At 30.6% G+C, this 19,238-nt stretch overlaps 11 protein-coding genes across 11 annotated transcripts; 5 read left to right on the top strand and 6 right to left on the bottom strand. All coding sequences in view use genetic code 12, as the record gives it.

Moving 5' to 3' along the window:
• Positions 1–742: 742 nt before the first annotated feature.
• On the bottom strand, positions 743–1,513 carry DFJ63DRAFT_338636 (uncharacterized protein; the record flags this gene model as incomplete). The annotated part of the gene is made up of 1 exon (XM_064908686.1): positions 743–1,513. One exon carries the CDS (start codon positions 1,511–1,513, stop codon positions 935–937), a length of 579 nt encoding a protein of 192 aa, XP_064762031.1. The 3' UTR covers positions 743–934.
• A 658-nt stretch (positions 1,514–2,171) lies between these two features.
• RCE1 (CAAX prenyl protease) lies at positions 2,172–2,987 on the top strand (the record flags this gene model as incomplete). Its single annotated transcript, XM_064906236.1, has 1 exon — positions 2,172–2,987. One exon carries the CDS (start codon positions 2,172–2,174, stop codon positions 2,985–2,987), a length of 816 nt encoding a protein of 271 aa, XP_064762030.1.
• A 423-nt stretch (positions 2,988–3,410) lies between these two features.
• Positions 3,411–8,421, top strand: ZDS1 (Zds1p). Its single transcript, XM_064903708.1, has one exon. The coding sequence runs from the start codon at positions 3,834–3,836 to the stop codon at positions 8,169–8,171; it is 4,338 nt and encodes a 1,445-aa protein (XP_064762029.1). The 5' UTR covers positions 3,411–3,833; the 3' UTR covers positions 8,172–8,421.
• Positions 8,421–9,930, top strand: SCS7 (fatty acid alpha-hydroxylase). Its single transcript, XM_064903706.1, has one exon. It carries the CDS (start codon positions 8,671–8,673, stop codon positions 9,808–9,810), a length of 1,140 nt encoding a protein of 379 aa, XP_064762028.1. The 5' UTR covers positions 8,421–8,670; the 3' UTR covers positions 9,811–9,930.
• DFJ63DRAFT_169383 (uncharacterized protein) lies at positions 9,931–11,633 on the bottom strand. The gene has a single exon (XM_064903705.1). The coding sequence runs from the start codon at positions 11,420–11,422 to the stop codon at positions 10,052–10,054; it is 1,371 nt and encodes a 456-aa protein (XP_064762027.1). The 5' UTR covers positions 11,423–11,633; the 3' UTR covers positions 9,931–10,051.
• A 193-nt stretch (positions 11,634–11,826) lies between these two features.
• DFJ63DRAFT_319486 (uncharacterized protein) lies at positions 11,827–12,397 on the top strand. Its single transcript, XM_064907066.1, has one exon. The coding sequence runs from the start codon at positions 11,846–11,848 to the stop codon at positions 12,224–12,226; it is 381 nt and encodes a 126-aa protein (XP_064762026.1). The 5' UTR covers positions 11,827–11,845; the 3' UTR covers positions 12,227–12,397.
• DFJ63DRAFT_319485 (uncharacterized protein) lies at positions 12,398–13,302 on the bottom strand. Its single transcript, XM_064907065.1, has one exon. The coding sequence runs from the start codon at positions 13,262–13,264 to the stop codon at positions 12,503–12,505; it is 762 nt and encodes a 253-aa protein (XP_064762025.1). The 5' UTR covers positions 13,265–13,302; the 3' UTR covers positions 12,398–12,502.
• Positions 13,303–13,710: 408 nt separating this feature from the next.
• On the bottom strand, positions 13,711–16,066 carry DFJ63DRAFT_169430 (uncharacterized protein). The gene has a single exon (XM_064903709.1). The coding sequence runs from the start codon at positions 15,843–15,845 to the stop codon at positions 14,157–14,159; it is 1,689 nt and encodes a 562-aa protein (XP_064762024.1). The 5' UTR covers positions 15,846–16,066; the 3' UTR covers positions 13,711–14,156.
• Positions 16,066–17,168, bottom strand: DFJ63DRAFT_169379 (uncharacterized protein). Its single transcript, XM_064903704.1, has one exon. The coding sequence runs from the start codon at positions 16,890–16,892 to the stop codon at positions 16,287–16,289; it is 606 nt and encodes a 201-aa protein (XP_064762023.1). The 5' UTR covers positions 16,893–17,168; the 3' UTR covers positions 16,066–16,286.
• Positions 17,169–17,445: 277 nt separating this feature from the next.
• On the top strand, positions 17,446–18,465 carry FGR10 (Fgr10p; the record flags this gene model as incomplete). The annotated part of the gene is made up of 1 exon (XM_064906235.1): positions 17,446–18,465. One exon carries the CDS (start codon positions 17,446–17,448, stop codon positions 18,463–18,465), a length of 1,020 nt encoding a protein of 339 aa, XP_064762022.1.
• Positions 18,466–18,577: 112 nt separating this feature from the next.
• RPL24A (60S ribosomal protein eL24) lies at positions 18,578–19,042 on the bottom strand (the record flags this gene model as incomplete). Its single annotated transcript, XM_064906234.1, has 1 exon — positions 18,578–19,042. One exon carries the CDS (start codon positions 19,040–19,042, stop codon positions 18,578–18,580), a length of 465 nt encoding a protein of 154 aa, XP_064762021.1.
• Between the last annotated feature and the right edge of the window lie 196 nt (positions 19,043–19,238).

Raw genomic sequence — 19,238 nt, 5'->3', positions numbered from 1 at the left:
TATATATCATATCTGTAAGTGTAGACTTTGAGTAAAAATAATTAGTTTAGGTTGTTCAAGGAAAGTATTATTATTGATGCATTACTTAGATTTTAGTATACATTTCTCAATACATATTATCATGTTCATCTAAACATTTAAGAACACACTTCTTATTGATAGTATATTCGACTAAACTAACCATTCATGCCTTCCCCTTTATATAATTCTGATGATGATATCAAGATTTTAGATAGCTATGCTTCAGATTCATTACCTAAAATTTACAGAGGAGTATACTCTAAAAGGCGACACTCAAAACGCTTTATCTGAACTTACTAGAAATTTTGAAGAGATTACAAATAATATTTCGAATATTAAACAAATCATCAAGGATCCTATACTTTGTACTACCATATTTAATTCAGATCATCGTCCAGAATGTAAACATTGTAAGAAGTTTAACGGTCTTAGTGAATCAGTTTTTACATTCATACTTTGTGGTTTACTATGGGAATATTGTTAAAAGTATTAATGAAACTATATAATTCTTTTATAAATACATATTAAATTACATATTAAAATAAATTAGACAACAAAATAATAAAAGTAAGAGAAATGAATTATATGTATAATAAATTGGTAAGGGAATAATAAATAATTAGCAAAATGAATGAATAAAGAATAATAAAGGTAATGGTACAAAAAAATAATTAGTGGAATGATGAAATGAGTATATAATATTTTGGTAGATATAGTGCACTTTATGGATGGTATATATTATATAAATGAAAATGAGCAAATAAGTTGGAAAAGGTGAATTGAAATAAATAAAGTTAGACTTTTGAAGATTTAAACCAATTTAAATATTCACTTTCATAAAATGAGAAACAAAATGCCACTAAAACTTAAAATTCCAGGAATAAATTATAAATAGTTGATTATCAAATATACTTTAGTATTGAATATTTATATGATTGTCAGCATTGCAGTTATCTTTTTGGGGTGGAAATATACGATTGATGATATCTTTTAATCCTGGTAATATATATATTGTAAAACAAGAAATCAAGTTTACTGAAATATTTATCAATAATCCCATTAATGCACACACAACAATGATTAGTGAAATGATTAATAATATTGTTCCCTTAATACAAGCATCATTTGCTGAATAACCGACAAAAATTCCACAACTATAGCGGAAACAAAAGGAGGTGAATACATTATAATATGCGTAAGTTAAAGCTGAACCAATTAACAAAAATATAAATCCAAGATCTATCTTCATAATTCCACTGGACAATAAAGCTATGGAAACAATTACCATAACAAAAACAAATATGTTGAACAAATACTGAAACCATGATGCAAACTTAGTTTGTCTCAAATTATCATTAGTGGATTTAAAATATTCATCTATATTTTCCACAGTTTGAGAAACGGATGTTTCTGTTGCCAGATCTTGAGCGGTAGATGACAAGTTGATTTGAGGATCAGGGATTGATCTTTCGAAAATTAAATCAAAACACATCTTCTTCTATATAAGTTTGGAGAATGATGATATTTTTCAAATAGAATATGGTCAGCGCTAAAGAAGTAATTATTTAATTACAAAAATAATTAAATTTACGGAGAGAACATTCTAAAGGAAGATACAAGGGTTTCAATTAGACGCCAACATTGATTATTCATCTTTATGTAAATTACAATCATGACTGCTTATATTAATATGTCACGTTGATGTACATATTGTTAAAAAAAACTTTTAGTAGTGTTTTTGCAACTAAATTCATCATTATCTATCGCTCTAACCATACAATCTATAATTGAACTGGCTGTCAAAAATGTCGCCCAAATAGGAAATTCCTCTTTTTGTGCAAATGTCTTTTTTTGTGTCTTGTCCTAAAGTTTTGTCATGTCATTTTTTATTTTCATTTTTTTTGTGACATTAGAGTGAAAAATTATGAAACATCTATTTTGAATATGTGAAACATTTTCTAAGGCACCAATTAACATTAAACACTTGTTATATCATCTGTCTGTGCTTTAATTATTTTTTTAAAGTTTAGTTTAGTTTTTAATGATTTATAAATTAAATGAATAAATAAATAAATAAATCATTCATTCACCGTCAAAACTCAAAAGTCAAAAAATCATCATATATCAAATTGAGGAGGTTAAAAAAGGCAATGGTATTTGATATTCTACTATGTTTCATGATTGCTACCTCATATGTGGTGTTCATATATTTCCACATTCCTCATCATTTACAAAATAAAGATAGAAATGATATCCAAGTTATAACGTTTCGATTTTATAGAATTACATTATTATGTGTGTTGTTATCAATTCTGATTCCATTTTTCAATCATGTTTCATATATTACCTGGATCAAATCATTGAATATAATACCAGGTTTCACTAGTAATGATACTAGTGTTATTCAAGATTTGATCAATATTAGTTATAGTGTGATATCTATATTAGTATTATTTATTGGTCCTATACTAGTTAATTTATTTCTTGTCAATGAACAAGAAATCTCAATCATTCCTAATTTTGATCGTCTATACCAAGATTTTCTTAATACTTTTATGAATATATATGGTGTAAGAGATTATATATTTGCTCCCATTACAGAAGAATTTATATTTAGAGGCATTATTTTAACTTTATCCCCCAAATCATTTATAAATTATACTCCTTGGTTATTTGGAATTGCTCATATCCATCATGGGTATCATTTATATAAACAAGAGAAATATCAATTGAAAGAAATCATCCTTACTGTGGCCCTTCAATTAACTTATACTACATTATTTGGATATATTCTGAATCTGATATGGTTTAAATATCATAATTTATGGGGTAACATATTAGTCCATACTATATGTAATGTAATGGGATTGCCAGAATTGGTAGTCCATCAAACCAGAGTAGTTAATCTTGTGTATTATAGTTTATTGATAGGAGGAGCTTATCACTTTATAACCATTTTGTTCTAGAGTTTATAGATCTATAGAGTAATCAAATTAATCATTATTTAGACGATTAAAAATTTTAAAATTTAAGGCGCGTCTTTTTGGTCTTAACTATAGAAAGAATTGGCTAATTAACCGTAGAGAACAAGAGGGAAGAAGAAGAAGAAGAAGAAGTAGAAGGGTATTGTTATAATAAGAATAAAGGGTTTCACATCTGCTAACGGTGTAATCTGTATACTGTTGTTTATTGTAATTAATCCTCATTTGTAACTATATAGTTAACTTTGTATAATACTAAAAATAGCATTCTTGTTTCAGTCTAATTTGGAAGGAGACACTCACTCAGAAAACGAGACGTGTAAAAATTTTGGGTGAGATCAAAAAAAAGTATAAACAGTTTCAAACTTTGAAAAAGGCAACATCAATCCAATCCACTGCTAGTCCCCCAACTTTTATTAATCCTGTCCTTTCCTCTTAACCCTTAAGTCAGATCTGTCTAATATCATATATCATCAGTCAACAACTGATTCATTCTACTGTATAGATAATCTGGTCCACCTACATCACTTTGCATACCGTTTTATATTGTTTGTTTGTTTGTTTGTTATTATTTTCATAATCAACAAACAACTGATTTCATTCCATTCATTCGTTCATTTAATCACATCCATTCATTTCAATCCATCAGGTAAACTTACTAATGCAGAGTTCATCATATTAGGTTTCTGCTTATCTTATTAATTCTCATATATTTCACTCTTTTATACCCCTAAATCAAGATCAAATCAAAGTTCAGATCAACTTACTGCATACATATACCTTTTCATTCATTCACTTTTTTTGCATATAAAACAACAATAATCATTCATCATGGCCTCTTCTCATAACTATTATGAATCTGCTGTTCAAGATATCGAACAAGAGAAGAAAATAGTGGCTGCTTTGAAACGATTATCCATAGGGAACTTAATGAATTATGATCCTGATTTACCTAATTTAGATACCATCGATGATATTAATATTGATTCAATAAATAATAATAATAATAACTCATCAAGTCCTTCACCTATACATTCTTCTTCTTCCACATCTCCAAGTCCTCCTCCTCCTCCACCACCACCATCTCATTCAACTTCAAAATCAGATTCAAATTCTCCTTATAATCAAAGATTACAAAAATCACCCACTTCATCTCCATCACCATCTCATTCTCAATCAAGATCTCCTATTTCTTCTCAACAACCAGTAGATATAAGAAGAAATAAATCCTTATCAAGACAAGCATCCATAAAACGTCAAGCTTCCATAAATGATACCGCAAGCATAGAATCCAACGATGAATATTATGATGCCTCTCCTGATTCTTCATCATCGGAAATTAATCAATTATTATGGGTTCCAGCCAATTTGCATCCTCAAATAAATCCAGAAAGTTTTAAAACTCATATTAAATCTCAAGTTGATGAAATCATGGAAAGTAGAAGACAATCAATCTCCAGAAAATCATCGTTAAGTTCAAGTTCTTTACCGGCTGATGATGATTCACATGATGAAGATGAAGAGAATATAGATTCAAAACTTAAAGATGATATATTTCCTAAACGTGAATCATGGTACAACAATATTAATAATAATAAACGATTTAGTAATCCTTCCTTACGTGATTTAACTAATGAATTATCAAAATTATCAAAAATAGCAGGTATGGATGCAACTGATGCTGTTACTTTGGCTAGAACTTTATCATCTGCTTCATTAGGATATACTGATGTGGAAATATTAGCAATTGATGAATTAAATTCTCCCAAGACTTCTCCTCCACCATCTACTTCTCCTTATCAAGATTTCATAAATGATGATGAAATTGATGATGGAGAAATATCGCCTTCAAAAAGAGAAAAGAATAAAACTTCTCCTTCAAAGAATAATAATGATACTTTTGATTTAAAAAGAAGTAGAAGACCTGATTATAACTATAGAAAAAATTCAGGAAGTTCAACTTCAGGTCCAGTTGTACCAAGTGCTGAAAAATTACAGGCATTAAGAAATAATATCCGTCAAATGTATCAAACTTCTTCAACATTACCTCAAACCCCTTCACCACCTCCATCACAGCCTCATTATCGTACTAGAAATAGTCCTTCTCCACCACCTGTGCCTGAAAAATCAATACCAAAAAGAAATTATAGAGATTCGCAGTTATTATTCAGTTATGTGGATCCAAATACTTTAGCTTCGTCTCAACCTTATCCTCAAGCACAACCAGTTCAACAACAACAACCACAACATCGTCATCGTCATCATAATCAAGTTTCACCACCACAACAGGAGTTACTCCCTCAACTTCAACTGAAGAGAGGTTCACCATATCCGATCAATCCAAATTCAAGATCAATTGAAAATCAAATCACTCAGAAATTAACTCAACAACATAGCATGACCGCTAAGAGGTTATCACAGTTGAAATTAAGACATGCAAGTAATAACAATGGTATGCCTCCAACACCTATTGAAAAGGATATAAGAGGTGGTAGTGCTCAGAATAGACTGCAAGATCCTTATTTGAATCAACAATTTCAACAACGTTATAGATCAGCTACGTATTATAAAACATCACAGGGACAAGTTCCAAAACCAAGAGTAAATAGTTCTAATGCTTCAAATGATTCACTTAATCAAAATCATCCTCAACAACAAACATATCGTCAATATCCTGCTAAGAATATATCTCCCCAGCAACAACAACCTCAAACTCCTCCACCTCCCCAATCATCATCACAACAACAACAACGTCGTTCTTCACAGCATACTGGTGGTTATCCACCACAGAATGGTCCAATTCCTCAATCACATCATCCTCATGGTAGACATCATCAAAGAAGTTATCAAAAACAAACCGATGCATATCATTATTATCAACAGCAACAACAACAGTTACAGAAACAAAATCAACAAGTTCCACCTCAACAACAAGTTCCTCAACAACAACAACCATATGTTCAGCAGAGACCACCACATTCTGTACCACCAATTCAAAATGGACCACCTGATAAATCGAATCAATTGAATCAAAATTTAGATTTATTAAGGTCAGAAATCAATGAGTTTAAGGAAAGTTTGAATAAATCTGAATCAACCGTGTCCACTACATCCAGTTCTACCAAGACTTTGATTGAGAAAGAAGTTGAAAAGGATACGACTCCAGCTATTGAATTTAGTTTTGATACTTCTATCCAAGATATAAGTTATGAAGATTCATTAGGGTTTGAAAAACAAGTATTGGGAGAATTTGACCGGATCAGTCCTAATTTCAATGATATTAATACTGATGATCCTATTGAACTTAAAGATGACGATGATGAAGATATTAATGAGAATGAATTTATTTCCAAGAGTTCACCTATTGAAACTCCAGTTGAAGTATCACCGGTTAAAGAAACTAAATCATCACCTATTAAATTAAAATCGCCAAGTCCAAAGAAGAAATCAGAACGTAAAACTTCACCAAGTAAGATTCCGGTTGATAAAGATGTATCGACTACTACTACTCCACATGTCATAAGTTTAAGTAAAAATGGACATGAAAATCCATTTGTTGAACATGATGAATCTCCCTATCCTTCTCCAACTATTAATGATTCAGAAGTATATAAGAAAGATTCATCTAAGGAATTAAAATCAGACAATGAAAAGAATCAACATCATTCCCATTTATTATTTTCGAAATCACAACCTGATCATTCGGATGAATCAAGTGTTGAAACATCACCAAATAAGAAGATGAAAAAGAAGAAATCATTCGCATTATTAGGTAATTCCGTATCGGAAGATTCAAAGAATACCACTAATAAGATCAAGAAGAAGAAATCTTGGGGTTGGTTAAGAGATAGATCGAATAGTGTTTCTTCATTTGAAAATAATAGTAATTTACCTCCATTACCGGAAACTTCGATTAATAAAGTCCCACCTAGATCAATATCTAATCCTGAAATAACTAATAAGAATCTTGATGATGATGCATTTGAAGTATCTGATGATGAGATTGATCTTGATGCTGATGAAGATATTGATTTAGATTCAACTAATACTAAACGATCAGTTTCTGAAAATGCCATTCATGGAAAGAATAAACAAGAATATTCATCGAATAAAGAGAATATGATTACGAAATTATTCAAACGTAAGAAACCAATAGTTGTACAAGAAACTAAAGTACAAACTTTAGATGATTCAAGTAGTACTAGTGGTGTTACGGTTGATTATGATTCTGATAATGATGGTAAATTGAAACATCAACAGATTAAAGGTTCATCATTATTATTTAAGAAGAAGAATAAGAAGACCGTTAAACAAGATAAGGATATTAAGTATGAGGATATGATTATTGATACTGATACTTATTTCAAAAAGGATCAAAATAAGAAGATTGATGAATCTAAGGTTGATGAAGTTGTTTCAAGAAGAAAATCTCCTGTTAGCGTTAATGAAGAAGTTTCGAATGATCAAAATAAGGAGATCTTACTGCTTGGTCCTCAATCAGAAAGTAAGAAAGAGGAGAAATTGAAAGAAGAAACTGGTAATGATGAAATTATTGAATCTAAAGTTGATCTAGAACATGATGAACAGCAACAAGAAGAAGGTGATGAGATTGATAAAGATAAACCAGCTCAAACTACTTTAGAAGTTCAAGAGAAGTTGAAGAAATCAATCAAAAGAACATCAAAGGCCAATCAACCTATTGTATTTACTGATTCGGCATTTGGATTCCCCTTACCTCCACCATCACAATCAACCTTAGTAATGTTGGATTATCGATTCCCTGTACATGTTGAAAGAGCCATTTATCGATTATCTCATTTGAAATTAGCTAATCCTAAACGATCATTACGGGAACAAGTATTATTATCGAATTTCATGTATGCATATCTTAATTTAGTTGATCATACCTTACATTTAGAGCAACAATTAAATAATAGTGGTATTGAAGGACAAGAAGTTACTGTTGGTACTCTTACAGGAGAAGAAGATGTGGAGATGAGCAATGATCTTGAACCTCAAGAACGAAGTGTGCATAGAAAGGGTAATGGTAGAATCATCTTCGATGATGGAATCATTCATGAAGATGAAGTTGAAGATGATCAAGCAATCGAGATTGATTTAGATGTTGCTAAAATAGAAAACATTCAATCCACCGGCATTGAAGCATAGACCAAAAAGTAGAAACACATACATACATATATACATATATAGTAAACATACAGAGACAGATAGACATTGTAGAACAATGTCCAAAATAAACATAACATAGCATTTTATCATAATAGTTGTTGTTGTTGTTGTTGTTGTGGTCTAATCCATTTGTAGCATTAGTTATCATAGCCCGGTTCTAGAGTCGGCACTTGTTAACAGCATACAAAAATGATCCATCCCGAGAGAGCCCCTTTATTTATTTATTTATCCTCCTCGTTTACAAAACCGTTAACAAAAAAAATCGCGTTACAAAATGGAGGAAAGAAAATTTGTGTGAGAGATCGCATCCTTCCTGTAAAATTGAAACCATTACAAACCCAAGCCATAACAAGTTTAACCTCACCCGATTTTTACACCTTACGACATATATATATATACTATAGCTTTTGACAGTTTTTCATAGTTCTTAGTCAGTTAAGATCATCATCATATCAACTTCAAAACAATAGTCAAAAAGATGAGTTCAAGTTTACCATTGTTATCTGTCAAACAGGTCAGTCAACATAACACTGAAAAGGATTGTTGGGTCCTGTTGTATAAAAGAAAGGTTTATGATGTAACTACTTTCATCCATGAACATCCAGGTGGGTATGAGATCATCTTACCTTATGCTGGTCAAGACATCACTAAAATCATGGCTGATCGTGATTCTCATGAACATTCAGAAAGTGCTTATGAAATGTTAGATGATGACATGTTGATTGGTTACTTGGCTACTCCTCAAGAAGAACATGGGTTACTTAATAATAGAAATAAAGTCCCTGTTGAAGTTGTTCAAGATAAAAATGGTAATAATAAGGATTTCGATATGTATGAATTCCATGAACATTTACCTGCTATGGAAAAATTATCAATTAAAACTGATTATGATGAAGATATTAAAAAACATAAGTTTTTAGACTTGAGTAAACCGTTATTAAAACAACTTTTATTTAGTGATTACTCCAAAGAATTTTACTTGGATCAAGTTCATAGACCAAGACATTATGGTAAAGGTTCAGCTCCATTATTTGGGAATTTCTTAGAACCCCTTTCTTTAACTCCATGGTGGGTTATTCCTGTTGTTTGGTTACCTCCAAACTTTTATATCTTTTATGTTGGTTTCATTAATCAAAATCCTCTTGTGGCTGTTAGTTTCTGGGCTTTAGGATTATTCATTTGGACCTTGGTTGAATATTGTTTACATCGTTTCTTATTCCATTTAGATGGATATTTACCCGATCATCCTTATGCTTTAACTTTACATTTCCTTTTACATGGTGTTCATCATTATTTACCAATGGATGGTTATAGATTAGTCTTACCCCCTGCTTTATTTGTCATCTTAGCTTATCCATTCTATCGTTTAGTATTTTCCTTATTCCCATTCTATATGGCATGTTCTGGTTTTGCCGGTGGAACTTTAGGTTATATCATGTATGATGTTACTCATTACGTCTTACATCATACTAACTTACCAGGTTATTTACAAGATGTAAAAACTTATCATTTAGAACATCATTATAAGAATTATGAATTAGGTTTTGGTGTTACAAGTAAGTTCTGGGATGTCATTTTTAATACTGAAATCACAACTACTTTTGAAAAGAGAAAGTAAGAATAATATTAATGAGTTAGTAATAATGACGTGGTGATGCTGGTGATACAAAATTTTTTCGATTCTTAAAATAAATTTAAAAGATTAATAACATATTCTTTTTTTGTATAGTATAAAATTCCTTTTTTTTAAAAAAATTAACCCATATAGTACATATCAGACAAGGTGCCTCTTAATAATATACTACATCCTATGGCCCTATTCTATAAATATATAACATCAATTCATGTATTCCAGTTATTCATACAATGTAATTCTTGAGAAGATATTCATTCTCATCAATCGTATTGGGACCATGGTGGATAGCATCATGTTGAACTTCAGATACATTGGATAAATCCTCATTAAGCGATTTTAACTTATCAATTCGTTGCTTCCGTTTCTTTTGTTTTTTACTCCAATCTATCACTTGTAACTTTTCGTGAACTTTTAATTTCTCCATATAAATCCTCTTTAAATCATCGTTAATCTTGGCTTGGAAGTTTCGGAATTGAAGGTACAGACGAGGTAAATCATCAAACAAAGGATTACTAACATTTGATTTATGGTATTTAATAGTTTCTAAGTATTGAATCACATCAAATCCACCTTCAGGAGTAAAGACGTTTGCATACTCTGATGAAATTGATTCTTCATCCTCCTCCTCTTCATCGTCTTCTTCCAATTCATAATTATACCGTATATTTTGAAACATATCCTCACATTGGTCATATAACCGTTTATACTTTTCTATATTAATGACATTATGAGGTTTTTCCTCCAATTGCAACCCTTCTAATAATACATTCTGCCACGTTATTATACGTTTATTTTCTTGAATATTATCTTCCAACCTTTCAATCAAATTATTAACTTTACCAGCAAGTTGGAAACTTAAATCATTGACAGTCTTATGAGTTTCAATATTCTCAGATACATCAAGATTAGGATTTATTATAGCTTCCGATTTTAAAGTTTGGATTTTTTGATTGATTTTCTTTGCTATAAGTGAATTAAGACAATTTACTAACGCTGATTTAGCATTGATGGTTTTCTCAGTATATGTAACTTTAGTTATTGGTAAGGAAAAGTCAATTTCATTATCTCCATCACTATCGCTATCAGAAACAAAGTCTTCTACTTCATCTTGAGATATTTGATTGGCAAAGTAATTAACTGATAAATCTGCTTGTTCATTGATATCATCTTGTTCGATTTGTTCATCCTCTTCACTTTCAGCTTGATCAAGTTCATCATCTTCAGTATGACCATTCACCTGGTTGAAGGAATCCTCTTCATTAACTTCACTTTTAATATGACTTTTATGAAACACTCTCTTTCTAGATTCATATTCTTGTCGTATAACTTCCTTTTCAAATTGTCGATTCTTTTCATCAATATCAACATCATTCACAAAATAATCAGAATCAACAATATCATCCTCATACTTCAAACAATTATTCGGTATAGGAACATCCTGGAATGATAATGGCCAATTACCCCATGTTGATCTAGGAAAATTAGGATTTATACGTTTTAATAATACAATCGAATATAAATGAATAGCCAAATCTCGTCTAAACTCATCTTCTATTAATTCTAACACCTCTTTCCTCTCATGAACACTTGACATCTTGGTTCATACCATTTGAAACAGGAGTCCTCTTTCTCTAGAAGTTGATAATATGGTTTTGATATTTGTTTACAAAATCATCACTGCTTAAAAAATTTAGTTGTACACAAAATATAACTTAGACGCTACCAAACGTGCTGCCAAACTTTTAACAAGGTGATTTATAGTATGTAATCTATCATTAATCATTGATTTAAAGAAGTCAATCAACCATAATCAGAATTAGAATGGATATAAAATCCATTTAAGGGGATATATCCAATAAATTTAGATTGATTACTGTCAATTTATCCTCATTTGTGGTGATTCTCTCTGTATTTCTGGTAGGGATAAACAATTTTTTTACAGCACATTCACACATTTTAGAGATCAATCACTTCTTCTTCTTCTTCTTCTTACGAATACATCAATTATCAATACAAAATGAGGGTTTATCCATCAGGAACAAGATTTGCACTTTTGGAACATCCTGGTGACGGTATGATCAGTCTCACTTCATTTGCAGAGAATATTTTCGATTCATTTTTGATTACATTGAACTTACTAGCTATTGGATCAATCATTTATAAAGTTACTGGTGAATTTTGGTTTATCTTAGCAGGTTGCTATGGAGTAATTACTTGGTGTTCAACTTATTTTATTAAAAATAATTGTTTAAAACCAGCTCGTCAATTAGGGTTAAAAGTGGTATGCAATAGATATTGTTACTTGTCATTAGGTACTTTCATATCATCAGGTATTTGTTTTATATTATCTTTATTTGGGGTTTACAGAACTATCTCTAGAGCTTCAAATAGGGGTTGATTGTTTAAAATAAGTTGTTTTGCTTTTAAGTTTTGCCATTTCCGTATTTACCTAAATTTTCAAAATTTCCAAACCCTAATATCAGTTCATATTATTACATAGCTTAAAATATATTCAGTAATTTTTCAAATTTTTCAACTAAGTACCGTTATCTCTACAATATTACTACAACTAATCAATTCGAAGTCTTTTTATATTAATAAAACAAACATAAATATTGGCTTTCCAGAAGTATTTCAAAATATAAATGACAGTAAAAAATCATCTAATACACGCTTATTGAGCAGTATAGGCTCCATCCACCAAAACAGACGTACCATTGACATAAGTTGCTTGATCTGATAATAAGAAAGCAACCACATTAGCTACTTCTTCCGAAGTACCTAATCTTCCAATTGGATGTTTTGCAGCTAAAGCATCATAAACATCCTTTGGTAATACCCTTAATAAAGGTGTATCTATGTAAGCAGGATTAACTGAATTAATTCTAATCCCCTTTTTAGCATATTCAATGGCTAAAGTTTGAGTTAATAATTTAACCCCACCTTTTGAAGCACAATAATGAGCTAAACCAGGATTACCAACAAATGATAAAATTGAACCAGTATTAACGATATTCCCCTTCTTGTTGTTTTTAAGCCAATAATTAATAGCTTCTTTGTTTAAAGAGAAAACACCAGTTAAGTTTGTATTTATAACTTTTTCCCATTCTTCATAAGGGATTTCAGCTCCTTCATTTGGAGTTACAATACCAGCATTAGCAAATACAAGATTTAAATCTTTATATTGATCAACGGCATAACTAACCAATTCTTGATTAGCTTTATAATTAGTAACATCAGTTCTTATGAACTTAACATCTTTACTACCAGAAGCTTTCTTGATGGAATCAAGAATAGCACCTACTTTATTTTCTGCAGTGATATCTCCAACGATAACTTTAGCACCATTTTGAAGTAATTTAATGGTGGTAGCTAAACCGATTCCTGAAAGACCGCCGGTAACAACGGCAACTTGATTAAGAAAGTTATATGACATATTGTATAATAGAATTGTTTGAATAGTATATATATAGTTAGTGAATAATAATATTAATATTTTCAAGTCAGGGTCAGATAATTACAGTCATATTTATATATTTATAGAACAATGGCATAGAACAACCAAATACCAATAATAAATTATTTTATAATGGTGATATTTAGGCTATATTTACATCATCAATCATCTAGACTCTTCTAAAGTACCTCCAATCCCATTCCCATCCAACCCATTAAAGTTAGTTAACCTGATGAAACAACTAAAGTTTAAAGCTTTTTTTTTTCTGGGGTAAATATTTAAACCCAAAAATTTATTTTTAGCTTAGCATGTTACAAAATCTTACGATACCATACGTTCTTAACCTTATCCCATAGGTGTTTATTCTAAGATGAGTGGATGAATAAATCAACTATATAAAGCATGTAACGAATAAGATGATGTTTATCAATGAAACAAAGTGCATGACAGGATTGTAACAGCATATTGTTTACAATTTTTCAAACAATCACGTTATAATCCTTATTCAGTATAACATAAAAAATAAAAAAACAGATGTTTTTTTATCATTTTTGACTCCTCTGTTATCCACATCTAAATCCCCCCCCAATATACTTAAGATAGTTATAATTAGTTATAATTGAATATTTCTCCGCAATTCATCCGTCCTTGTTGTTCTCATCGTATAGTAAAACTATAGTATGACATGTCATGTCATGGTTCTCGAGAGAGACTTTTTCTTTCAAATTAAGCATGGAGCAGAGAATGAAAAATTTACATCAGTCTTACTACAATTATAAACATTCTAACCAGGCTCGGATTCATTAAAAGTTATCCAGCCGATCTGTAATTAACCATAATTATGCATTAAAATTATTAAACTTTATAAACACTATGTTTTTCTGTGTATAATTTCAAAATTAGATAAATTAATATCATCTTCATATTCTTCCTTATATGACCCTGATCCACTTTTTCCTTCCTTTTCTTTAATATACTCTATAATATTTAAATTTCTTAATATAGATTCATCCGCTACATCACCATCTAATTTTTCTAATTCCAGTTTCGGAATAATTAATGGCCATACCCATTTTGCACAAATTGCAAAAAACATTAATACCCCAGGAAACCCAACTGCTCCTTTGGTTAATGTAATGGCAAATTCAGATACTCCCGCTATAATTTCTAACAATAAGTAAATATAAAACCATTTCTTTTGTTCAATTTGTTGAATATCTTTGAATACTTGAGGACATGAATCATCATATTGAACGTATTCGGTATCAAGGAATAAGAATCGTAATCGATTCGTAACGATATTTCCATGAAGACCAGTTATTGCCATAATGAAAAATAATCCTGATAATACAGCTTGTGGGATTAAATGTAATACTACCAAGAATGGTTTTGTCATCATTATGAATGTAAGTAATCCTTGTACTGTATTTGACACTCGTTGTTCTACCACCAGTAATACTTTTCCATCTTTATTATATACCACTAATGAATCGGTATGTAAGGGAGCTTGAGGGATTAATCCATTTGGAGCAGGTAATCCTAATATTCCAGCCAAACCAGTAGTTAAACCTAATAAGAAGAAATCCCAATGGAATGATGAAGGTTTCTTCAAGGGATATTCTTTCAGCTGACACATTAACGACGATACGTTATGATCAAAGTAAAATAAAAATGTAAGTAATATAGCGAAAGGAATAGCTAAGAATACATCACTTACAGCTATGTTTTCTCCTGGCCAAAAATGGATAAACCATCCATGTTCACGACCTACTCCATTAAAAGTAGGTTGATAAGAGTTTGTAGTGGGTAATCTTGCTAATTCAGTTTGAGATAAATGACCTCCGAAATGAATGAAACCAGTAAAGAATATAACTGATATACATACTCCATAATCAACAAATAATTTTCGAACCCAATGATTGAAATAATGTAAGTATTTACCAAAGAGGAAACTCCCCACTCCACAAATAATCATTAATAAAGAAATCATAACTGAACAATATCCACTTGCTAAATCGATTTCAAGGAATTGTCGATTTAAAATTTGTATACCTTTTTGAATATATACTAAACAAATGAAAAATCCAAATGCATCACATGAAAACAGACTTATAATCTTTAAAAATGAAATATAATTCCCAAATGCAATGATTATATGGAACACCATTGACCAAAGATAGATCCAACACATGAATGGGAAATAAGGTGTTCCTCTAGGTTCGATTAATTCATAAACGGTATAACTGAAAATTGAAATAGGTCCAGTAACTCCAACTATACATAATGGTTGACCTGAAAATAAACCAAATACCACTCCTGCTATGGCAGAACTCATTAATACTTCATTGACACCATATGAATTTTTAGTTTTATCAAACATATCTTGGGAAAATGCTAAAGCAGGTAATAAATTGGTAAAGAATATAAATGTGGTGGATGGGATAACTCTATAACTGAAGGCATCAACGAAATCTGATCTATAATAAGGTAGTCTACTTTTCAAGTCATTGTATATCCCATATCCCCAGTAATTAAACGTTCGAAATGATATTTTTGCCATGATGAGTCTATTGATGATTTTGGATGATCTATGTACACGATGGTTGATCTTTGCAATGGTTCAATAGATACTGTTCTGACTAACGATTTTTTGGATTTTTTGATTAATTTATTCTATACTATATCTGATATAATCTATCCTTCTATCATAATAACTATAATAATATACAAATAACGTGTGAAATTTGAAATATGAATTGATTGTTGGTAAAAGGTCATACATACTTTGCAGACTGTACTTGATAAGGTTTTTAATGTTTTACGGAACAAGAAAAATTTATACTATGATTATATACAGGAAGATACTTAAACCGGTAAATAATTTCCAGACCACCGAGGGTACTATCAATTTCCCGTCCCATTTCTTGTAAACACTATAAAGGTATAGAATTTATATAAAAATAGCAAAACCTTTTTAGCAACCAAAATATAGTATATAAATTTAATTTATTAAATTACCTATTTCTGCTAGGGCTCTATCTAAACGCCACCAGTCAATGTCTTTGGACCTTTCACCCTCTTGAATATCCGTAAACGTGGATTTACCAAAATCGATGTAATAAACACGGTCTCTATCTTTGTTATAGAGGATGTTATATTGATGAATATCTCCATGTATTAACCCTGTGGAATGAATTTGGGCCAATGATTCTTTTGCCAACATGGAGAAATAATCAAAATCACAGTCTAACTTGTCATCCTGAAGGTATTCTTCCATTAAGTAGTATCCCAGACATGATTCTCCAAATTTTTCACCAACGAAATAGCCAAATTCAAAGAATAATTTATCTGATAGCCCAGAGTCATTATTAAGAATTGGAGCTCCAATAATAGGATCATATACTTTGAGAACAACTTCGGTATTTTCAATTTTACTTAAAAACACCTTAGAAAAGTGTTTTTCAAGTGGTAACTGACACGAAAAACGGTTTAATACGGTGCTGTGGGGAATTCCGGTCAGGGAGAATGAATGAACTATATAGCAATTCACAATTTTTACAAAGTGGAGGAGGAGGAGGAAGAAGAAAAAGAAATTAGAAGTAGCCATCGTTTAATAAATAAATTAAGTTTAACAATAATGGTCATTCGTCAAATTTATTATAGTTAATAATTGAATTAGGATTAGTACTTTGTAAATGTTATCAGGGGAGAGAGAGAAAGAAGTAAAGGATACGAAAATGGAGAGGGGAGATATACAAGCTGAAACCGTTAAACGTTATGATTATTAAAGAGGCTTTATATATCACTGACTCAAAGTTGTAACCATTGTTTATTATTTTAAAAGTGATTGAAGTAGAATAAACCTTTGTAGAAGTACACATGATCAAACTACATCAGTAAACTGAGTCTCATGGAAGTTCTGGATACATACCATACTAAATTAAGTCATAACTATGTAGAATGAATCATCATTAATAGTGGCAGATACATTACGGTCAGTTAATAATCAATAACTGAGGGTAAATCTAGCCCAAATAGTTGTGTAGAAAATGGTAGCGTGGTAAAAGTAATCCATTATCATTTTGTGAGAGAGATACACAAAAACAGAACTTTCTTTTGATTGACTTTTGATGAAACAGTATATAGTATGATCAAATGGTATGGACACCAATATAATCCGAATAGTCCATATAGGAGCTGGCAATCATTCACTTAATAAATCGATTGCGTATAAATCCTTAATACGACGATGTTTAAAGCGTCTGTCTACATTTGAACAATCAATTGAAATCATTGAAGCATCGAAATTAACTAATACTGGATATGGAAGTCTGTTAAATTTAGTAGGTCAAGTTGAATGTGATGCTAGTTTTATAGTCATTGATGATAATGGTGGAAGATCCCAGGGAAGTTTGACTGGGATTGATGTTGGTTTACCTGGTTTAGTCACCATGAAAGTTTATGACAAGATTAATGATCTTTATAAGGATGATCATAATGGATTGAGTAAACCTTTGAATATGCATTATGGATCATGTCCCAGTTTTTTAAAAGATGATGATGATGGTACACTTATAAGTCCTGAAAGTCAACATATCTATGATATTCATAAAGATCGAATATTTAATGACAGTGGTAAACTACAAGAGGTTAATGATACTATAGGAATTATCGAGGTGAATCAAACTACTACTAAGATAGTTACTTCATCAGGAGGGAGTTTCTTTAAATTACCAGGTCGAATAGGATGTGCTGGTATAATTGGATGTGCTATAGATTCCACCACGATAAATGATATTGAAATTTCATGTATGTGTAGTGGGAATGGTGAAGATATTATTATGATGAATCTTGCTCATTATTTAGTGAATAATATCATGGATTGTAATCAAGATGAAGAAGGTTATGGTTCGTTTGTGATTAACTTGATTCAAACTCATGGTCAACGATTTCAATCACATGCTATTAATGATGATAATGAATCGATAATTTACGTTGGAGTTATACTATTTATAAATCATAAACATACCGATGAAAAACGATTAATTTATTGTCATAGTACACCATCATTTTACTTTGGATTTACTCATAATGAGGATCAAGTAGAAGTGATTCAAAGTAGATTAAACAATACAGACAAGTTTGGAAAGATATTTACAACAGGAGAGTTTAAATTATAATAATAAAATGATGTTTTTTTTTTTAAATGTATATATATTATGAAACTTTCTTGTAAAAATAAATGATGTATATATCGAAATTAAATTAATTTAACTATATATAAAATCATTCTTAACGGGAAGTAGCATGAACTTTTTGGAAAGCACCTTTTGATTGTTGTTTAGAAACGATATTACCAGAAGCAACTTGTTTAGCTTTATCAGCTTTTCTAGCGGCTTTAGCAGCTTTTTTAGCATCTTTATCTTCAACTAATTTTTGATCTCTAGCAGCTTTTCTATCAGCTGGTTTTAAAGATCTTCTTTCTTTAATTAATTCTAAAGAAGCACCAACAATGGCTCTTTGATGTTTAATGGTTTTTCTTGATCTCTTTTTAGAAGCTTCTTCAGAAATACCTTTCTTATGTTGTCTTCTATATAAAACAGTCCAAGAAATTCTTCTTGGATTTTTTCTTTGATGGAATAAAGAAGCAGATTTAGAGTTTTGGAATCTAAAGATTTTAGAATCACCTCTGACGAATAAGGTACCTCTACCTGGGTAGATTTTAGAACCTGAAAAGGAATCAATTTCAACCTTCATTATGAACTAAAAGAATAAAAGTTAGTATACTTGAGTTAATAAGTAATGATTAAAAAGGGGAGATAAATGAGATTAAATCAGTTGGGGTGGGTGTGTTTAGTTACGTAGATGGCTGTGGTTGGTGGGAGTAATCCTGATTGATTTGAAGTGAGGGTAAAGTTATACATGATTATTAATGTGGTAGGGGGGGATATAT

This window comes from Scheffersomyces coipomensis (genome assembly GCF_036884675.1).
Source record: "Scheffersomyces coipomensis strain NRRL Y-17651 chromosome Unknown DFJ63scaffold_4, whole genome shotgun sequence".
In the NCBI taxonomy this organism is placed as follows: domain Eukaryota; kingdom Fungi; phylum Ascomycota; class Pichiomycetes; order Serinales; family Debaryomycetaceae; genus Scheffersomyces; species Scheffersomyces coipomensis.
The sequence above is the reverse complement of the archived record's forward strand: the minus strand, read 5'-3'. Positions and strand labels throughout refer to the sequence as shown.